The following is an 18,634-nucleotide window of genomic DNA, read 5'->3' as shown; positions in this document are numbered from 1 at the left end:
CTTCTATTAATTTTTCTTGGAATGAAATATTTTATTTACTTAGAATTTTAACAATTGTTGCTAAAGTATTTACAATAAAGCATAGTGGTATTGGAGGCAAAAATGTAACTTTTTTTTTTTCTTCAGGAAGCAGTTGGAAACTGTTGCTTTAAAGGTTATAACCACAACATACAAAGAACTAGGTTGTGGGGAGTCTTCAGTCCTGTTCCAGGTCCGACTTGTATTCATGTAAGCAAGTTTCACAAGAAACACTAGGAAACTGTCTCTAGGCTTTCTTGTTTATCTTTTGAGTGTCCAAAGCATTGTCCTATTTTAGAAGAGTTAGCTAAGAGCCTATACTGTGCAGGGCTTTTGGGGATTTGGTGGTGCTTTGTATTTTTTGAGGTCTTCCATATATTTGCCAACTGAGCTTTACCTGGTACATGAGAAACAATAAAATTGCTGGTGGGATAACAAAACATGTTTATCTGAAGACACCTGAAAAACAAATCACAGTGAGAGGAGAAAACACTGAGTGAAAACAGTTGTCAATTTTTATTGATGATCTATTGTTTTAGGCACCATAGCAGAGATAAGTTTTGAAGGGCAATCTGAAGGAATGGGGAATAAGATCTTCACATACTATTGTTTATGTAAATTATTGGAAATCTTGTAAATGAGATTAGGATTCTATTATGCAAGACATTTGAAAAATAATTGGTGCTGCAGCTGGATGATTCATTTATGAGTCAGTTGCAAACTCATAAAAAAACTCCCAATTAATTTCTGATTTAATAATTATATGTATGAATTATGATCAAACTCTCTAAACACATGCACTAAAAATAAGATTATCTTAAATAAAAAGGTCAGCCAAAACCACAATGAAATTATGTGATGAAATCTGTATTTTCATATTGTTGATTCCTCAGGAGACATTTACAGAGAAAGATCCAGTACTCCCAGTGCTTATCCTGCTCTGAGCCTCCTCATGCTGAATGAACTGTGTATCTAGTTTACAGTCAGCACAACAATTAGTGCTGTCACTGTTCCCTAATAAGGTAGTATTAATACTAATTTACCTCTGCATGTAAAACCTAGGTAACCAGATGGGTTTTAGATTGTTTTTAAGGACAACAGATGTTAGAGAAATGAGATTCACAGTTTCTCACCCCTTACATCTGCCACAAAATGAAGTCTAGAAACAACATTGTGTTTTCCAGCTAGTGATAGGACATGATGACAGCAGCAGCTCTCTTAAATTGCCAGCATTTGTACCATTAAAAGGGCTTAAGTTTGATACGTGTACTTATACCTGGAATTCTTAAGTCGAGTATATACTTAACTGGTAAGGTGTCATAAGCACGCAAGAGACTACGCTGTGAACATAATTTATTTCTTCTTTACTAGTAGTTTACCTACTTATCCTTAGTCTGGATCACTGAGATTTTGTCTTGTTCCTTGAACTGGTGGACAGAAGAAAGTAAGTAGAGATCTGATGTAATTTTGAGGTCTCTCTATGTTGATAAACTTTACATTCACCTCTCTATGTTGATAAACTTTATGTTCACCTGAGGATTTAGGTTTAATCAAGTTGTGAGATCCTTATATTTTAAATGTAAGTTCTTAGAGAAAAAAATGTGAAACATTCTTCTACTTGTTGGACATGAAAGTAGTTTTAAATTCTGGACGATCTGCTTATGAGAAGAGGGAATATTATTATGACAGGTTCTGTGACTTATGGAGGCTACATCTTCATTTTAAAATCAAGGGTAGCTGTAGGTGGTATGGTAGATTCCTGTCATGTATTATATGCATTGTCCAAGTTTTAGTTGTTTTTGAGCTCGGTGTTAGTAAGCAAATTTGGCTTTTTTTTGCAAAAGCAAACTGCTGAAAGACTCTCCTTCAGTTTTTGTTCCCATTATCTCTTCAGGAAGGAAAGGACAACATCTTTAAAAATACTTAAGTGCCAAGCGAGTGACCCTTCTCTGCTGGAATGCCGCCCCACTAATGATGCAGAGAAGAAAAACAGCCATTTCTGGCAGAGTTTTCAGGATCTCTCATGCCAAACAAAAAAGAAAGTCTAAAATGCCTGGTAAAAATAAATATCAGTATGAAATTCTGGCATGGAAAACACTTCTGACAGCCAAGGCTTAGCTCATCCTGGGGGGTAACTCAAGAAGGCCTGCAATTTTCATTCTTCATTTCTGCTCATTGAATGTTCCTTGCAAACTTAAGCATCTAGACCATATCGTCTATTGGTCCAGGTGTCTGCGTGATAAAATACGTAAATGAAGCCGCGTGTGTGTGTGTTTACACGCACACAAGAGAAGGGATAGGTCTGTGTGGAAATGAGCTGTTGCTTCCTAGGCTGAAGTGAAGCAGTAACTCTGACAGCTGGACTGGACAGCTCTTATGGGAAAGGGACATAAATTCCTCTCTGCAGTACAGAGACTTAGCACATTCAAAATAGTCTGGAAGTAAGTAAGACAGAAGTCTTACAACATCTACAGAGAAGATCAAATGATGGAAACAAGGAAAAAAATAGCAGAAGGAAGTGGAAATGATAGATTCATTAAAGTTGTGAAACCCTTGCAAAAGAATCCTTAGTTCTACTTTTTAGGTACATAAAAGAGAGCCCCAGTATTTATTAGGGCTGTTGTGAGAGAGCACTGCAAAACATTGCAGCTATGCAAGAGCTGAAGTCAGTGTTCTTTTTAGTGAAAGCACACACTGATATGCCAGTCATTCACGCAGTAATATAAGATGACAAAGTGAAGAATGTTCTTTCCTTTCTGTTACATAATACTTGAGGTGTTTTCAGGAGTTAACAGCTTTGTGGAGTCACCAAAAGAGAAGATAGAGACCAGAAGATTATATAGTGGTTGGAGAATTTAGGAAGAGATATTGAGAAGCAATAGATGGGAGATAGAAAAGGTGGCATGCAGATCATTACCGAGGGAGAAGATAAGCCAGAGGAGACTGAACCAGCAAATTAAGATACTAAGTTTTATCTGAGGAATGTATTTAAATTTTGCTTTTGATTTGCTGACTTTATTGTGCTTGTTTCTAAAACAGAAAAATAGATTGACCATTCTCCATTTGAAATTGATAACAACATGTAAGATAGTCAGAAACTCTCCTTAAGGCTCCAATTCTTTATACATTAAACTTTACACAGTGAAAGCAGAGTTGTTCCTTGAACACTCCTGAAGTTTAGGTATGCATCAGAGTTTCCCTCAAACTTTGTGACTAGAGTACATTTCTGCTATTTACTAATCATATTCGGTATGGTCTAAGTTATGTGAAAGAGAAACCTGCAGTCTCTGTGACTAAATTTTCACTGTGCATCAAAAGCGTACTTCTGTGCTTGCTAAAGTCCTTCAGTTTCCATCAACTGTGCTGACCTAGATTAAAGCATAAATGGAAATGCAATACACAACCCCCCATTATCTAGAATTCTCAGAATATTAATCTTGGGTGAATAGTATTAAAAATATAATGCTTAAGTATCCTAAAATTGCAATGACATAGATGTAAGTATACATGGCTGGGAGGGAGATTGGACATGTGTGTATATGTGTGGGCAGCTGATCTCAGACTCAGGAGGGTGTGTACAACTCTGGGATCTTGCTCCCACCTGTGCCTTTATTCAGGTCTCACTTGGTGCTGGTAAGAAGCAATTAATTCGTTCCCTCATTCACATTTATCAAGAGCTAATATGAGAGAGGGAGAGGTGTTAAGAGGCGTCTCTGATTCAGCCACCTGATAGGAGAGCAGATGGTTGACATGCAGTATCTCTTATCAGAAAGGCTCAAGGGTTATATCTTGTGCATGCTGGCAGTACTTGCCTAACTCATCATGCCAGTGAAGTATTAGAACTGAATCATCTTCAAGAAAGAAAACACTCTTTATCTGTCTGTCTACATTTTTACATGTCACTCATCTCCATAGTGGCTGGGTTTCTGCAAACAAGAAAGGTTTGTGAGCTGAGGGAAAGATCTGTTTGTGTCTTTCACATCTATTCCCATGGCTCCTTGTTTCTCTTGCGTGCCCAATTCAGGTACTCTGTTTTTTTGAGGAAGGAAAACTCAGCCCATCAAAGCTATTCCTTGTACTGAGATGTAAGGTCACCTTTCTTTCTGATTGTGTGACTGAGTTCCACCACAAACCTTTTATTTGAACTTGGAAACTATTGATTACAAACCACATTAAGAGCCTGAAATCAAAGAAAAATACTCTTCCTCAGTTCTTTGGAAAACGCTTTTCTATGCATTCAAGAATTAATTTAGGAGCCACAACTTGCTGCTTATCCATTTGAATGTGTTTGGAGACTAAAGGTGGTTAGGCTTCTGCCTTCAAACCGAATTCTTCTACTGCTAGCTTTTAAAAGAACATTTTCCTTTTATGCTCTTCCTTTTTCTCTTCTTTTTTTTTTTCTTTTTTTTTTTTTCTGTGCCAGAGTCAAGGTATTAAACTGTGCTCTTCCTAAGGCTAGGCCACAGGCTACCTTTGCAATGCAGACATTGTGCAAGGCCTGGGTAACTGCCATTTCACTGCGGGGAGGAGTCCAATCAGGAATAGAAGAGGGTGTATTTGCATTATTTTTACATAGAGGATGTAAAGGAACTGGCAAAAGAAAGAGCAGAACCAGCTTGCAGGACACCCAGGAAGAGCTACTATCTCAAACAAAACATGAAGAAAGATTTGGTTTGTTTTTTTTCTCCTGAGTTTGAGAGTCAACTTACTTGGGGCTTTTTGAACCCCTCCATTAAGTGTCAATAGAAAAATAAATAAAAGGGTTTTCAGATGAGTCTGCACTTGGGTCATTAAATTACGTAGTGACTTTTGCAGGATTCTTCATATCTCAGCTTCTGCGTGTAGCCACTTAATGTAACATTTAGTTTTGCTGTTCTGCACTATAAAGTAGAATTAATAGTCTGTTAGATGGTCACAAATTTCCCCCAAATAAACAGGAATTTGACTGTTTAGAAGGCAGCAAATAAACAAAAGGCTGAGAACATGAAGCAGTGCATAAGCTCTGACTTGTTAACCTGAATTTTGTTTTGTTGCAAATGAAAACAACTGCGGTAACACTGAAGAAGACAACATATGGATGACTGTTGTCTTCAGAGTAAGTGGCTTCAACTTGAAAAAAAGCATAAAGGACAGCACTGACAGGACTTGAATGTTTATGACATCTAAAAGGACGTCTGGGTTCAAAGTAGTGGTGCCATTGCTAGAAAAATTCAGGAAAGCAGGAAAGGCAACAAGGGAAAAAGTGATAGCATAGCATAAAGTATAAATCAATGCTAACATTTCATTTAATGTATTTAACACAGAGACCGTCATTTACAAACTAGGTCACCAGCAGTGAAAGCTGCAGGCCCCTCAGCTCTTTGGAAACTCAAACTGTTTCTTTATATGTACAACAGTGAATTCTTAGGCCCAACTGCATATCTGCATCTTCCTCCATATGGGTAAAATCTTCGTTTTTATCTTACCGGGCATTCCAAGCTACAACCTCTTTGGTTCACTAGTGACACTGAAGAGGGAACTGGTATGGGTAATGTAGCAGTAGAATAATGATAGAAATTAAACGGGCCATTGGAAAATCCCAGTCTGATGGCACTGAACCTGTCATTTTATCTTGAATGTGGAGCTCAGTAGGGAAAAACTTGTTATTTTCCTGGATTTTCTGTTTAGGTAAGGAAGCCCACTAGTAAAGCAGAATTTGATCAACCAAAATACAGACTTTGTATTGATCATCCCAGTTAGAATTTTCTGAGTTATGTCCATTGTGGAACTGGAGGTTTGGAAGAGATACCAAAAGACCACCTAGTCCAACCTGTACCATGTCAAGATTAATTATGACAAGGCCACCACTAACAAGTTTATCAAATTTTGTTCTTAAAAAAATTCCAGTGGAATTGATTCCACAGTGCCCCTAGACAGTCAGCTCCAGTGTTTAAAAAAATGCTTAGTTGGAATGCTGATTAGCAAAATCTTTTAAGTATTTCTTCTCACAAATCAAGTTGACTCTTTCATGCCTTTCAACTGGAGCCATAGAGAATAGCTGATCACCATCTCTACAGAGAGCTTTTATGTATCAAAAAGCTGCATCTACTTGGAGCTTTTATTTTCTTGACTAGGCTAATCTAATTCCTTCAGCTTTTTCTCGTAGCATTTGTTTTATAAACTTCTTGTTCTTGTTGTTATTTTCTTGTTTCTCTTCAGCTGTGTTTGTATTTCTAAGGTGTTCAGCTAAGATGAGACACAGTTTGCTACTTGGGGCTTCAGTACCATGTGAAGTTTAGAAATCAAACAAATTGTCTTCCTTGTGACACACCTTTTAATGCATTCCAGAATGAAATGCATTTTTTGGCAGTGGCACCGCACTGTTGATTTATACTGTTTGTTATACGTGTAACCCTAAGATGTGTTTTTGCTGTATTTCTGACTTGTCAGGAATTCACAATGTTTACTGATGTCTGTTTCTGAAGAATAATATTTTACATTTCTCGTTACTGTTTTTTTCCTTGTTGATTTTTGGGCAATCTGTCCAATTTGTCAATAGCATTTGGGGTATCTGATCTCACCCTTCCTAGTGTTTGCATCCCCTGCTGTTGTTTTGAGATTATCAGCGTTTGTTTAGTACAGATATTCAAGCATAAATATTGTGTTACCTAAGCTGTCTCTGAACATACGAAGCAAAACAGGGATTAGGACAGACTCTGAGAGGTACCAGATGACATGCCTTTGCATTTTGATAAATAACCACAGATGACCACTGTGGTTTTCTTCTATCAGATGCCTACACGCCTTCCACTCGTTGTCTTTAAAATACAATTCTGTGAAAATGTCCTGTGAGACAGTGTCAAAAGTCATACAAGATTGATTCTGTCCATTGCCTTCTGTTTACCCAGTGAGCTTAACGTTACTTAAAAAAGGGAGGCTAGCATTTTGCTCCTATTAAATTAATTCATACAATCTTAAATATTTAAAACACGATTGCTCCAAACCTTTGTGAACATACGAATTAAACTATCTGGTCTGTCGTTCTCTTCTAGGAAACTTGAGGTACGGAGAAGCATCTTCCCAAGGAAGGGCCATTTGTATGCTTTAAAAGTACTTTGACTGGTAAGAACAAAACTGCCCATCTCACTTTTATTTTTATATTTTTTGTACTTATTTTTAAGATCTTTATGGTTTAAAAATAGCTAAAGTGCATTTTCTCTAGTAATCCTACCTGGTTCTAGATCCTTTCCTTTTTCCTTTTCCAATGATACCGTGTCCTTGGTTTTCTGGACGGAGTTGCTACAAATGATGCTAAATTTTAATATTATTTCATTGTAGTTATTTTCTCTCATTGGGTTGGTTTATTTCTGTAATACAACTATTATTTGCGGGAAAATTGTGTCATGAAATGGTTGTTAGGATGATAATTTCCCTGTTCCTTTTATAATGCCTGCTTTATTTGATTAAGCATATTGTCATATCAATTAATCATTAATTATATTTTAATTACTTCTTTCCCATTTTCATTACAATACTTGTGTTATATGTCACTTATCAATGATCTATAAATTATTACAAGTTACATAATGTTCTTCCCTCACAGCTGTGGGTAAAAACAAATACCTATCTTGTGCATGCATTGAAATGCCTTCTGGTATCTATGCAGTCTTTCTTCAAGTTACTTGGTTTGAGAGAGGCAAGTTCTAAGCATATGGTTCAATTTTAACAGCATTATTTAACAGTCTTTCTACTGTTTTTTCACCAAAAATATCTGTTTTGCACTACATCAGTCCACTTCACAATTATTCCCCAAAGGTCCCACGTGGAATCAGGGCTATATTCAGTCAGTGTTGTATCATCAGGTAGGTAACTGAGAGGGTTAGCAGAAAAATTTCCATCCTCTCTACTGCAGCAGATCTAGGAAGTTGTTATGAAAAGCAGAATAATACTATGTGCTCCTCTATCATTTCACCTGGAGATTTCAATATGATTTATAAGTCAGAGATATAATTATAGGGAATTTGAGCACGGAGAGGAAAGTGATTTGCCAGAACACAAGCACGAGTTGCAGAGGACTGGTAAACACACTTCAACAAACACAAGTGGGTAAAAACGTTTGTTCCCTGGGGAGAGAAGGACTGAAGAGATAACAAGTGAATTTATTTGTGTTTATGACACCATTTTTTCAAGAGGCTTTTGTTTCAAACACAGGAAAACACTCCTCTCGATTGCTGGAAGACTGTTTCATGGCTTAAGTATGTAGTTATCAGGAAGTTCTGGGCCCTGTGTTTGTGCGTTATCACATGCAGTACTTCAGCATCTAAACTCCTTGCAAGCTTCTGTGAGCCTGAAGTGAGCAGGGCTTCTCTGATTTACAGTACCCCAGGATCTAGCCTCAACAGAGAATATAAATTTACATGAATTGTGGCTGTGTTGTCCTGTATTTTTAGGGGGTGCAATAATGTGAGGGTTTGGCATGCTAGCCAGCCAGCCAGCCCCCTGTCAGAGCGATGTTAATGTTTTCTCGCCTTTAACTTCAGCCTCCTGTTCCTAACTCTCCCACTTCAATCATCTCGGAGCTTATTTTCTTACAATAACTGCTTTTTCTTTTTGTGCCTCAGTCTGTCATTGTTTCCAAGTCAATGTTAGCATAGTGAGGCTTTTCAGTGGCTCCACCTCAATTAGTCCCTCTTGGCTACCTTTTTTGTTGTTACTGGTTGGCAACTTTGTGCACTTTGTCTATCAAAGGCGCAGGACTCAGAGCCGTAGTGGAGGTGCTATTGAACGCATGCTGCGTAGAGCGGATCTATTCCCATCCTGAAGCAGCAATTCAGCATATAAAACAAATAGACTGTTGTGCGGGTATTTTTTCCAATCTGGGGCCCATATATTGTAAATTTATGCTTGGTTTGCTTCTTCTGGTGTTCCTGTTCTTGGGAGTTCTCCTCAGTGAAGCTGTTTCGGATTGTTTTTTTATTTAGATTTCTTTTTTCTCTCAGTTCGTCAAGAATCAGCCCCTGGTTTAATTTTCTGTTGACATATTTAATAATATCCTTTGTTTTCACTATTTTACACTTAATTAATAGGAATGGCAGAATTGTCTCAGTCACATGCTGTGCTGTTTACTTGCTCTTGTGGTTCTTTAAAGGAGAGGAATAATTGCAGCTTCCTCTGGATTCATCTGCGTGAAGGCTTTAAATAAGACCATTGCTAACTCCGGCCCTTTGGTGTCAATTTGACGAAATTCCCATCTTCCCCTGTGGTCCAGGGTTTGGGCTATCTGAATCAGCTTGCCATCCGAAGTGATACATAGAAATCAACCGAGATTAATTACATAACAAAACTTTCGTGCATTGCCAACCCCGCGTATTAAGATGTCAAGTCATGCCACAGAGGATCATAAAACTTGTTTTAACAATGACATCCAGTGAAAGCCTGTCTGCTTTTAAACGCAGCGCAGAAAGCAGAAGGCACGTAAGACGAGTGTCCAAGTGTTAATTTCTACTCCTACAGGCTTCGACCCTGGCTCCCTTTTTTTTAATTTAGGGTAGCAGAGATTCCTACATCATCGGCTGTCTCCGGGCTTTAAAAAATCATCAAATATGAGAACACTTGATACGAATGGAGGGGAGAATTTCTCCCTCAGAGCAGGGAGCTGGGGAAGGGGATGCTCAGAGGCGTTCGGTTTGCAAAGGGGCTGGGACGGGGCGCGGGGGCTCTGCCTTGGCTGCACCGGGCGCAACTCGGGCAGCGAGCGCGGCGCCCGGGGGGAGCTCTCCGCCGCCGGAGGGAGCCCGGAGCCCCGGGGCCGCTTTGGGGAGCCCGCGGAGGGACGAGCCCGAGGGTCCCGCGAGCGGTGCCGACCCCAGGGGGCTGGCGAGGGGCCGGGGTCTCGGCGCGGAGCCGCCTCCGCCGCGCGGAAAGTTTGCGAAGCGGCCGGGCGCTGGGGGGGAGCGGGGCGGGGGCTGCCCCGGCGGGGCTCCTCCTCCGGGGCCGGGCCTGGGCCGGGCGGAGCGGGGAGCGGGGAGCGAGCCCCCAGCCCCGGAGCCGCCGCGGCTGCCGAGGGAGCGAGCGGCGGCGGGGCGCGGGGCGCGGGCCGGGGCTGCGGCGCGCAGGAGGAGCCCGGGAGGGGGCTGCGGGGCCGGGGCGCTGCCACCATGAGGCGGCGCGGCGGGGGCTGCCTCTCGCCCGCGCCTCCGCGGCTCCTGCCGCTGCTGCTGCTGCTGGGAGCGCTGCTCCGCGCCAGAGGTAAGCGGCTGCCGCGGCGCCCTCTGCCCCCCGGGGGGGGGGCCCGCCGCCGGCTCCGGTGCCGGCCGGGAGCCGCTCACCTGCCCGCGCCCGCCCGCCGGGGAGCGCTGCCCCGGGCCGCCGCCGGAGGGGTCCCGCTCCGGGTCCGGCTCCCGGTCGCGGTCCGGGGCAGGCCGGGAGGCGGCCGGCGGCCGGTCCCCGGCGCCCACGCGGCCGCTGCCCCCCGCGGGAGCTGGGCGGCGGGCTGGGGCTTTGTTCCCGCGGGGCCGGCGGGGCGGGCGCGCAGGTTGCCTCCGAGCCTGCCGTGCCCGGCGTGTCGGGACAGCCGCCGCTCCGCAGCAGGAATGCAGCCGCGGGCCCCTTAAAGGCGCAGCCCGGCTCCGCCGCGGCCCCCCCCCGGGCTACCTGCCCCGGCCGGCACCGGGGGGCCGCCTCCCGCAGCGCCCGCAGCGCTCCCGAAAATAGCGGCGCCGGGGCCGGGGGGGGAGGCTCGGCCGCCGTGCCGCCGAGCGGGGACGCGCTTCCAGCGAGGCTCGTCGGGGAAAACTTCTCTCCGCGGTTGCCCCGCCGACTGCAGAGCGGCTCGCCCTCGTGCGCGGCGGTGCCTCGTTTTACAAGTGCGCCCGGTGGAGGGGAAAACATCCAAACACTTCTCGGGATTGTTTATAAAGAGTTGGGAGGCTTCGGGGGGAGGGGAGCGGAGATATGTACCTCGCTTCTCTCCCTTCGCTCCTCTAGCAGCTGCTGCAGGATTTCACCCATCCTTTTTCTCCTCCGCTTCTCTGAAATTACAGGAAGCGTTTGCAGTGGTGCTGCTGACCTCCTCCATCATTCTACAAGTATTGCCTCTGGGGCACAATCACATGGGGTTTGGGTTTCAAGTAATATTATTTCTCTTCCAACAAGGAAGATTGCAGGCAGCTTTGAAGAAGCAATTGCAAGCAGCTTTGAAGAAGGTGCTAAAGCAGCTCGGAAAGGCTGAGTAGAGGGCTGCAGTTCCGTGTATCAGAAAATCTGCTTTTTAAAACTAGAGGTGCTCTTAAGTTCCCTAGAGCTGCGCTCTAGGAGCGAGAAGGATCTAAAACATAGGTCTTAGTGTAGGTACAGATCTGGATGTGTTTTATTTTGGCTGTTACCCAGGTGCTCCTAGTTAATGTGTCTGGGCTGTTAACAGCCATGTGGGGGATGTCTGATTGTAAAGAGCGAGTTTGTTTGTAGGTGGTTGTGTCTTGATGTCTCTGGAACACTTTTTATGGCAGTGTGTCTCTCTTTCAAGTAGTTGTCCCGTCAGTGCCCTTTTCTCTATCCTCTTGTCAAGTGAACGTGAGTTGGTGATTGGATGCACCAACTATTCCCAAGAAGTGAGCTGCTGCTTTCTTTCATAGGGAGAAATGCTTCCCAGTAATGCAGGACACAATTCCTGAACAATGTTTATTGTGTTTTGAAGTAAGGAAAAAGATAAGGAGGTGGCAGAGAAGATGCCAAAGCTTGTGGCGAGTCGGTGGCCCTAGCTTCCACCCCTTAGCTTTTGCAGAGCTTTTCTCATCGGTGTTCCTTAGAAGTATGTGTGGGGACAGTGTATAGCTTAACTGTCATAAACCATCAACAGCCACAGAATTTGCAATGCCAAACAAGTAAATTATAGGAAATGTTAAAAGCACCCGGTCATTTACTGCCTGCCGAACCTCAGTGCAGGAGCGGGTAAAGCAAACAAATCTCCAGGATTGAACTTTGATCTTCTGTTGGTGGATAGTGGCAGTTAAAACGGGAGAAGTCTGTGCAGGGGAATAAAGCAGGTCTGCAACTATCATGAGCTCTTGGAAAAGCATCTCACAGGTAACAACAGGCAAAGAGGGGGAGAATTAAAAGTTAATGGCATGCACTGGTGGTGCATGGTGATGAAGAAGGGCCTGGTGGTATGATGGTCTGTGGTAGTATAAACACAGAATGTCACGGAACCTGTCTGGGTGATGTGTCTGCTGTTCTAGCTTCTGGAGCTCTGCCAGGAAAATACATGGCTAATATCAGAGCTTCACTCCCCAAACACCTTGACTCTTGCTAGAGTCACAAACCTGAACGTGGTACCTCTGTAGAAGTATAGTTTGCAGTTAGAGTCAAGATCTCCATTACCTGTGCTTGGCATCACTATTGATTCTACAGCTCTGAGCCAGGTGCAAAACGCTTGTTTTCCTCTTGCCTGTTTAGAGCTGATAATGCTCTTTTTCCTGGTTAGGCTGAGTGTACTTGGGTTTACTGTCAATCAGGTTGGATGATATCCCCAACTTGTGCTGATCATGAAATTTATCTTGGCCGTTTCTTTTTGTCAAAGCGATGAAAGCACTGAATAACGTCTCCACTTTTATAATGAAAAGTAAGATGCAGCAGGAGAATGAAAATGGGTGGTGTTGTTTTTTAAACAATTCTTTGTCAACTAAAACATGGTAGCAATAGTGAAAAAGCATAAAGCATGATCTTCCAGTACGCAGTTAACGTTGACATTTATTTAGCGTAGATAAGCAACGTTCTTTTGTGTTCTGGTTCCAGATGCTTTCAGCTCTGTGCTTTAGCACTGCTTTCTGCACTAGAGAATCCCTTCTTGCATCCTGGCAGTGTGGGTGTATGCAGCAACCAAATTAATAGGCACTTAGTTATGTAAAGTGCTTGCATTTCCAGAGTGTCTTGTGAACCCTGAAGAGGGATGTTCTGTTCATGTGGGCCACAGGATGGGATTTCAGAGCACTTGGAGATGTTTCCCTACATTCTGTTTGTTGAAGTTAAACAAGAAAATGTGGTTGTATGTAAAGATTATGCAGTTTTTTGTAGTTCAAGCCTGAAAACAGTACTTGCTGTATGTTAACTAGGAAAAGAAGTTAAAGTGATTGTATTTTGTTTTAACTCCTGAAAGCCTGCAGTTCTCCAGACTAGTGAAATTAACATTAAAAAATAATTAAAACATTCATTCTGTGAGAATGATCTGTAGTCTGATAGTCCTCTTGAATTTTACTGCACTCTTTTGAAATAGGCAAATATTATCCTTGTTTTGTATATGTGGGAAGTGAAGTAGAAATTGCCTTGCCCAAGGCCAATTCCATTTGCCCTAGAATGCAGCTTACCATTGAACACAATAGAATGCATGCTTCATAACATTTTGCTTCTAACATGCTTCATAACATACTGCTTATAAAATCTGATTAAGAGATGTTATCTTGAAAACCAGGCTTGAAAACCAAGGTTTTAAAAATAGGTTAAAAAGTAAGTGCATGTCCTACACCTTCATTGAATTCTTCTGCTACTTGCGATTTTGTCTATTTCTCTTTCTTAATAATACTTCTGTTTCTTTTGCCAATGACCCAAAGACACATGAGATAGCGGAAATTTTACTGACTCTCCATCAGGAAATATGAATTACAAGTGAAGTGTTGTCAAAAGAAACATACCATAAAAGTGGACAACTTGTTTACTTTGCTGTTATTTCCACCTTAGTTATTTATGATGTTATCTCACCCAGTTTTATATTACAAGGTGATATATACACACACGCATTTATGCCAACCATCATCCTTTAAAGATGTTTGACTTTACCTGATATAACATCCAGAGCTGGAGCTCTGGCATGCAGCAGACCCACTCCATTAATTGGCATACTGTATTTAGTGGCTGTCTGTGTTTCACACAAATCACGGCAGAGAACACTAATTGTAATTGTCATCCATGAATCTAATGAGCTTGATGGTTCAGCTCTTGCTTTTGCATCTGTAGTGCCTGTGGTTCTGAGATGTGACTGCTATGTTAGGCATTAATCTTTCATGGGATTTTGTTGTCTATCCTGCATGAAGACTGGGCACCGTAATGGTTCTTGAGTCTTTTTGTATCGTCTTCCCTGTAGATTTCCATCTCCCTGTAGTAAAGATAAAAACAGTAACTGCATGGATCCAGGGACTTGTAAACCAAAGGCTTGCGGTTTATTCGTTCTGTGTATCGGGTTGCTCTGGGACTGTTACCTTGGGAGTATTCGGCTGCCACCCTCTTGTGGGTGAGTTTATGTTCAGGTTTTTCAGCTTTCCACTCATTTTTTTGCTGCTGCCTGTTAAATGTTGCAGTATTCCATCTTGTGTACTTAGTCTGAGAGGCTCTTGAGCTGCAGTCAATGCTTCTGTGGGGAGCAGAACTCCTCCTAGATTGCCATGGGCCCAGATGAAAGGAGACTCTCTATGCAAAGGCAGGAAAAGAAGTTCTCTTAAGAGTTTAGTAACGTTAAACGTTGCGGGCTTTTGCCTTGCTGAACTGTGGAAACTGAAAACTGACTGGAAGTCTTCATATCGAGGAATTATGCCTGTTGTTTAAAGTAGAAAAAAATAAAAGGAGGTGGGTGGGATTGAACAGTCAGAAGCCTGATGCTCTGAGATACATCTATCTACACATCCCGCTACAGGCATGTTAGCACAACTTTGGAGAGTGAAGAGGTGTAAGAGGAGCTTCTGTTTGTCGTGAGGTTCTTCTTAGGTCATTAGATGTCTCTGCATTTAACCACCAGTCAGCAGGTCACAAACTATTAAGATTAATGGATAATAAGTATCATATATGCAAAGTAAATGTTTGTACTGCAAATTGGAGGCTTGTCGAAAAGTCTCTGACCAAAGACTACATGGGCTCTGTTTCCCAGGCTGTCATATATTGATAGCAACTTCCTGATGTCGTTGTAATACTCAGAACTAAGAAGCACCAGCTACTTCCCCTGAATGGGTTAGGATGACAGTACAATTCACCTCACTGTAGCATGGCAATGAGGATGTTTAAAGAAGTGTTGCCCAGCAGAGCTTCCAGCAGAGACCGTGTCTGCCTGAAAACAGATCCCATGTTCTGCAGTGTCAAGGTGAGGCCTTACTCCTGGAGCTGAACTGCCAGCAGCGCGACATCGTCGTGGCATGGGGCAGTGGGGACCCTTCTCCAGGCTACCAGCGTGGTGACTTCCTCCACATGCCCTAGCAGGGCATAGTCTTCTGTATCTCTTTGTTAGTGCCTGACAGCCCCTCCCGGCTGCTGGAGCTTTCTGTTCCTATTGCATAGCAGCAGTTCTTTAATCAGAAATCTTGTTAGTATTCAAGGATAATTGATCCGACTCTCTGGTAGGGGGTGGGGACCCAGCCTTGCATCCTTCTCCTGCTTGCCACCCCCAGCTTGACCCCTGTTGTCTCTTTGTTTTCTCCTGTTAAGTTTGTGCCAGTGGTGTGTGTGTGTGCTGTTTTTCCAAGCAGCCTGAAGTTGGCTGTAACCAAGAGCAGCAGTTAAATAGAGCCCGATTTCCCCGCTTCCTGGCGTTTAGTTGTTCGGCTCCATTTTCTGGTCTTCTGTGTTTTTGATTTGCAGAGAAGGAACTTACTTGGTGCCCCTGGGCATCTCTTAAACCCATTAGAACAAACTCCATTATTTCCCTGTACTTAGAAATCCTCCTCCTTTAGTCCCAGCATCCATCAAAATAATGTATCCTCTGTAAGGCCCTCTGGAAAATGTTTAATAGGATCTTTTCAAACTCAAGGACAGTTCCAGTTTGCAAGGGGGAGGGGGGATGGCTGATGGAAGATCTGACTGTGACTCGCAGTAAGCCTGAACTTGGCCTGTGTCAGCTCTCCCTTCACCTCCATGCCGAGGGAGTGCTGAACAGAGCGGATCCAACACTGGGATCAAAGCTGGGAACAAAAGGCTTTGGGAGAAAAATTTCCCGTCTGGCCAAGAGGCAGCCACACAAAGGTGGTGCATAATTTATCATTCGAGGTTTATTTCTGCTGTGCTTCTTCTGGAGAGGGAAGAAAAAAAGCAATGACTCTCCTGCTGTTTTGAAGGGGATAAGTGATGGCTTTGGGACTTGAGGCGGGAAGCGACTAGAGGTACCACGGAAAAGCCTTTTCAGTACAGTCTATGCCCAGCTTCTCTCTTCTCAGACAATGTCAGACAGTCTTTCTTTTTTGGGGGCGAGGTGGCTGGGAGGAGGGGGGAACCACTCTTGCCTTTGGAATTTTTGAAGAGCGAGTACTTCTCGAGTCAGTCCCAGGTTCCAGTGTGCGGCGTGGAGCTGATCTTGGCAAAATGAAATTGTTTGCATTTCTGAGGTATTTTCCTTACCTTAAGGATCAGTGTAAGTGCCGTGGCTCTGTGTAACGTGGAGGAAGAGGCTACATTTGCCTGAAGGGTTTGTAGTCTAAATTAGACATCTGATAAGGATCGGGGATGTGATAATTCTAGTGGGATAGATAAGGTCCAATATTAAAATAGCATAGCTTTCTAATTAAATTTCCTTTTGCTTTGGTTTAATGGGAAAAGCTTCTGAAAAGTTTTCTTTCCAATCACTTCTTAAAACGAGGATAGAGAGTTGAGTTGTTTTGTTGTTGGCTTTTTTTTTTGGATGGGGTTGGCATGGAAAACTACTGAAAGCCAGTAAATGGGGAAATGAGGATGAGGAAGCAGTTGTAAGAGTAGTGTAAACCATGAGAAGAAAGGAAAGGGGTATAGGAGCACAGATACTAACAGAAACAAAGATAGGGATTGCGGAAATGACAGCCAAGGACTTGAGCTGGCAAAGGAACAGAAGAGCCACGTAAGGAGATCCAAGTGGAATAATTATATGAAATCTGATGGCAGAAAGTTATTAATTAGGTAGTGTAAAAGATGGAGGTTTTCAAAGTGGAGGTGAGCATTGAGCAGAACTTTACTGCTGAGGTAGAGAGAGAATTATTTTAGTGATGCTTTGAAGGAAGTGGCAACTTGTTAGGTACCCTCAACGGTAGAGTTCCTGTCCTAATGGGGTGATCTTAAGCTATATGAAGAGCTTAGCAATGGAGACAAGAGGTGGAAAGGGAGACTGATGCTGGCATAGTAGGGGGATGGTAAACCTGTGAGTTAAAGGTGGTGATGGGGTTGTCCACATCACTGGAATTTGGGACCAGTCAGGCTTGGAAGCGCGTACAGCCAGAAAGATTTTTGAGTGGGATGTCCAGGAAGATAGTTGGAGAACAATCCTGTCCGGAAAAGTGTATGAAATGGGAGAGCAGAATTGAGGAGAAAAGCCAGGAGGTTGGAGATGGTTGCCTGGAAAAAGGCTTAAAGTGAGAACAGGAGATTGCTCTGGGTTTGGAAAGGAGTCTGGGTATAGGCAAGCAACAGGACTGGTGACAGAAAATATCCTTTCCTGCAGAAGGAGCCTCTCTCTGCCTCCTCTCCAGTAAGAATTGCTATGCGAGGGGATGACTCAACTAGGGAGAACTGTTACAACACTGACATGTGACGTTCCCAGCCTCCTTCTCTGAAAGGATCATAAGAAGCGCTGTGTGACTGTGTGAGAAGGTTAGAGGGAAATACGGGCTCTGCTCCTTGAGCCTGTATCTCCAGCTGCGTCACTTAGTTTCATTTGGTGACAGCTGGAGTGTCTGGGAGAGGTTCTTGCCTAAGGTGCAGCCGTTCGCTGCAGCAGAACTGTGTCTCATGGGATCTAGGGTTGGAATAAAATAAAGACACACCTTTTTTTTTTTTCTTTCTTTTGTGCTCCCACCCAATTTTAGTTCTAAATTTCCATAACTGCTGAATAGTCAAATGCTTTCTTTGCAACTCTGACTGCAGGAAAAAAGATGAGAAGTCTCAGGATTATCGTTAGCTGCTTCTGTTCTGAGCTCCTAAGGATAAAATTAGGAAATATTTTTTCTACGACCTCAGAGATTTTGTTCCTCTCCAGAGATTTTGGAGCCTGTTACTCTTGAAAAGCCTGAGGTGTTTCTTACAGCTTGAGGACATGCCCCTAATTTGTGCTGCCTTTTGAAAAGGCCTTGATCAGCATAGCGCCTATTAGCATGAGGAAAAGCATAATGGGCCTGGCTGAGAGAAGACTGGAAAGTTTGTGGTATGGGAAAGGGAAATAGATGGGAGGTTGCCGTTCTGGAGGTTTTAACGTCCAAGAAGCATGAAAGGATACTTATAGACAGATGAGTAGGACATAGGAATACTATCGTACTACCTGCATTTTTGTCATGAACCCTCAAAAAGAAGTACTGAGTGTCTAACTCTTAGAAAGCATAATGTGGGAGTAGGTAGGTGGGAGACTAGGTGAAGTCTCCTGATAAGGGCACAGGGAGTTGCCCTGCAAACAGACGTGGCTTTAATGCAAGGGAAGAGGTAGGTTGAATTGAGAGCTGTATCCATGCAGAGGTAAACCGGGGAAGGGATTTTTCTTGGGCATTGATGTGGAAGCAGGGAAGAACTGAACTGATCTGGTTGGTGAGGTTACCGCCTTTTGCTGTCTTTACTAGGCTTTAGGGAAGACTGCCTGTGGGTCTGACTTCTTTCCTGTACCCAGTCAAGCAGCGAACAACAGCTGCAAGGGGGTGTTGACTCACGAACAGCT

The 18,634-nt window shown here is 43.2% G+C and overlaps 1 protein-coding gene across 5 annotated transcripts in view; it reads left to right on the top strand.

Moving 5' to 3' along the window:
- Positions 1-18,634, top strand: part of LRP4 (LDL receptor related protein 4) — an 89,751-nt gene that overhangs the window by 3,663 nt on the left and 67,454 nt on the right. For 2 of the 5 annotated variants that reach the window (XM_083839439.1, XM_083839438.1), the window contains exon 1: positions 10,023-10,245. In XM_083839439.1, coding sequence (XP_083695565.1) covers positions 10,155-10,245 — 91 coding nt within the window. In that variant the 5' untranslated portion in view covers positions 10,023-10,154. Of the gene's footprint in view, positions 1-126; positions 229-7,049; positions 7,120-10,021; positions 10,246-18,634 lie in introns of those variants that run through there. The other 3 variants (XM_083839442.1, XM_083839441.1, XM_083839440.1) reach the window with 3 other exon arrangements.

This window comes from Anser anser (genome assembly GCF_964211835.1).
Source record: "Anser anser genome assembly, chromosome: 5".
Lineage (NCBI taxonomy): Eukaryota > Metazoa > Chordata > Aves > Anseriformes > Anatidae > Anser > Anser anser.
This window is presented reverse-complemented; position numbering and strand designations above follow the sequence as displayed.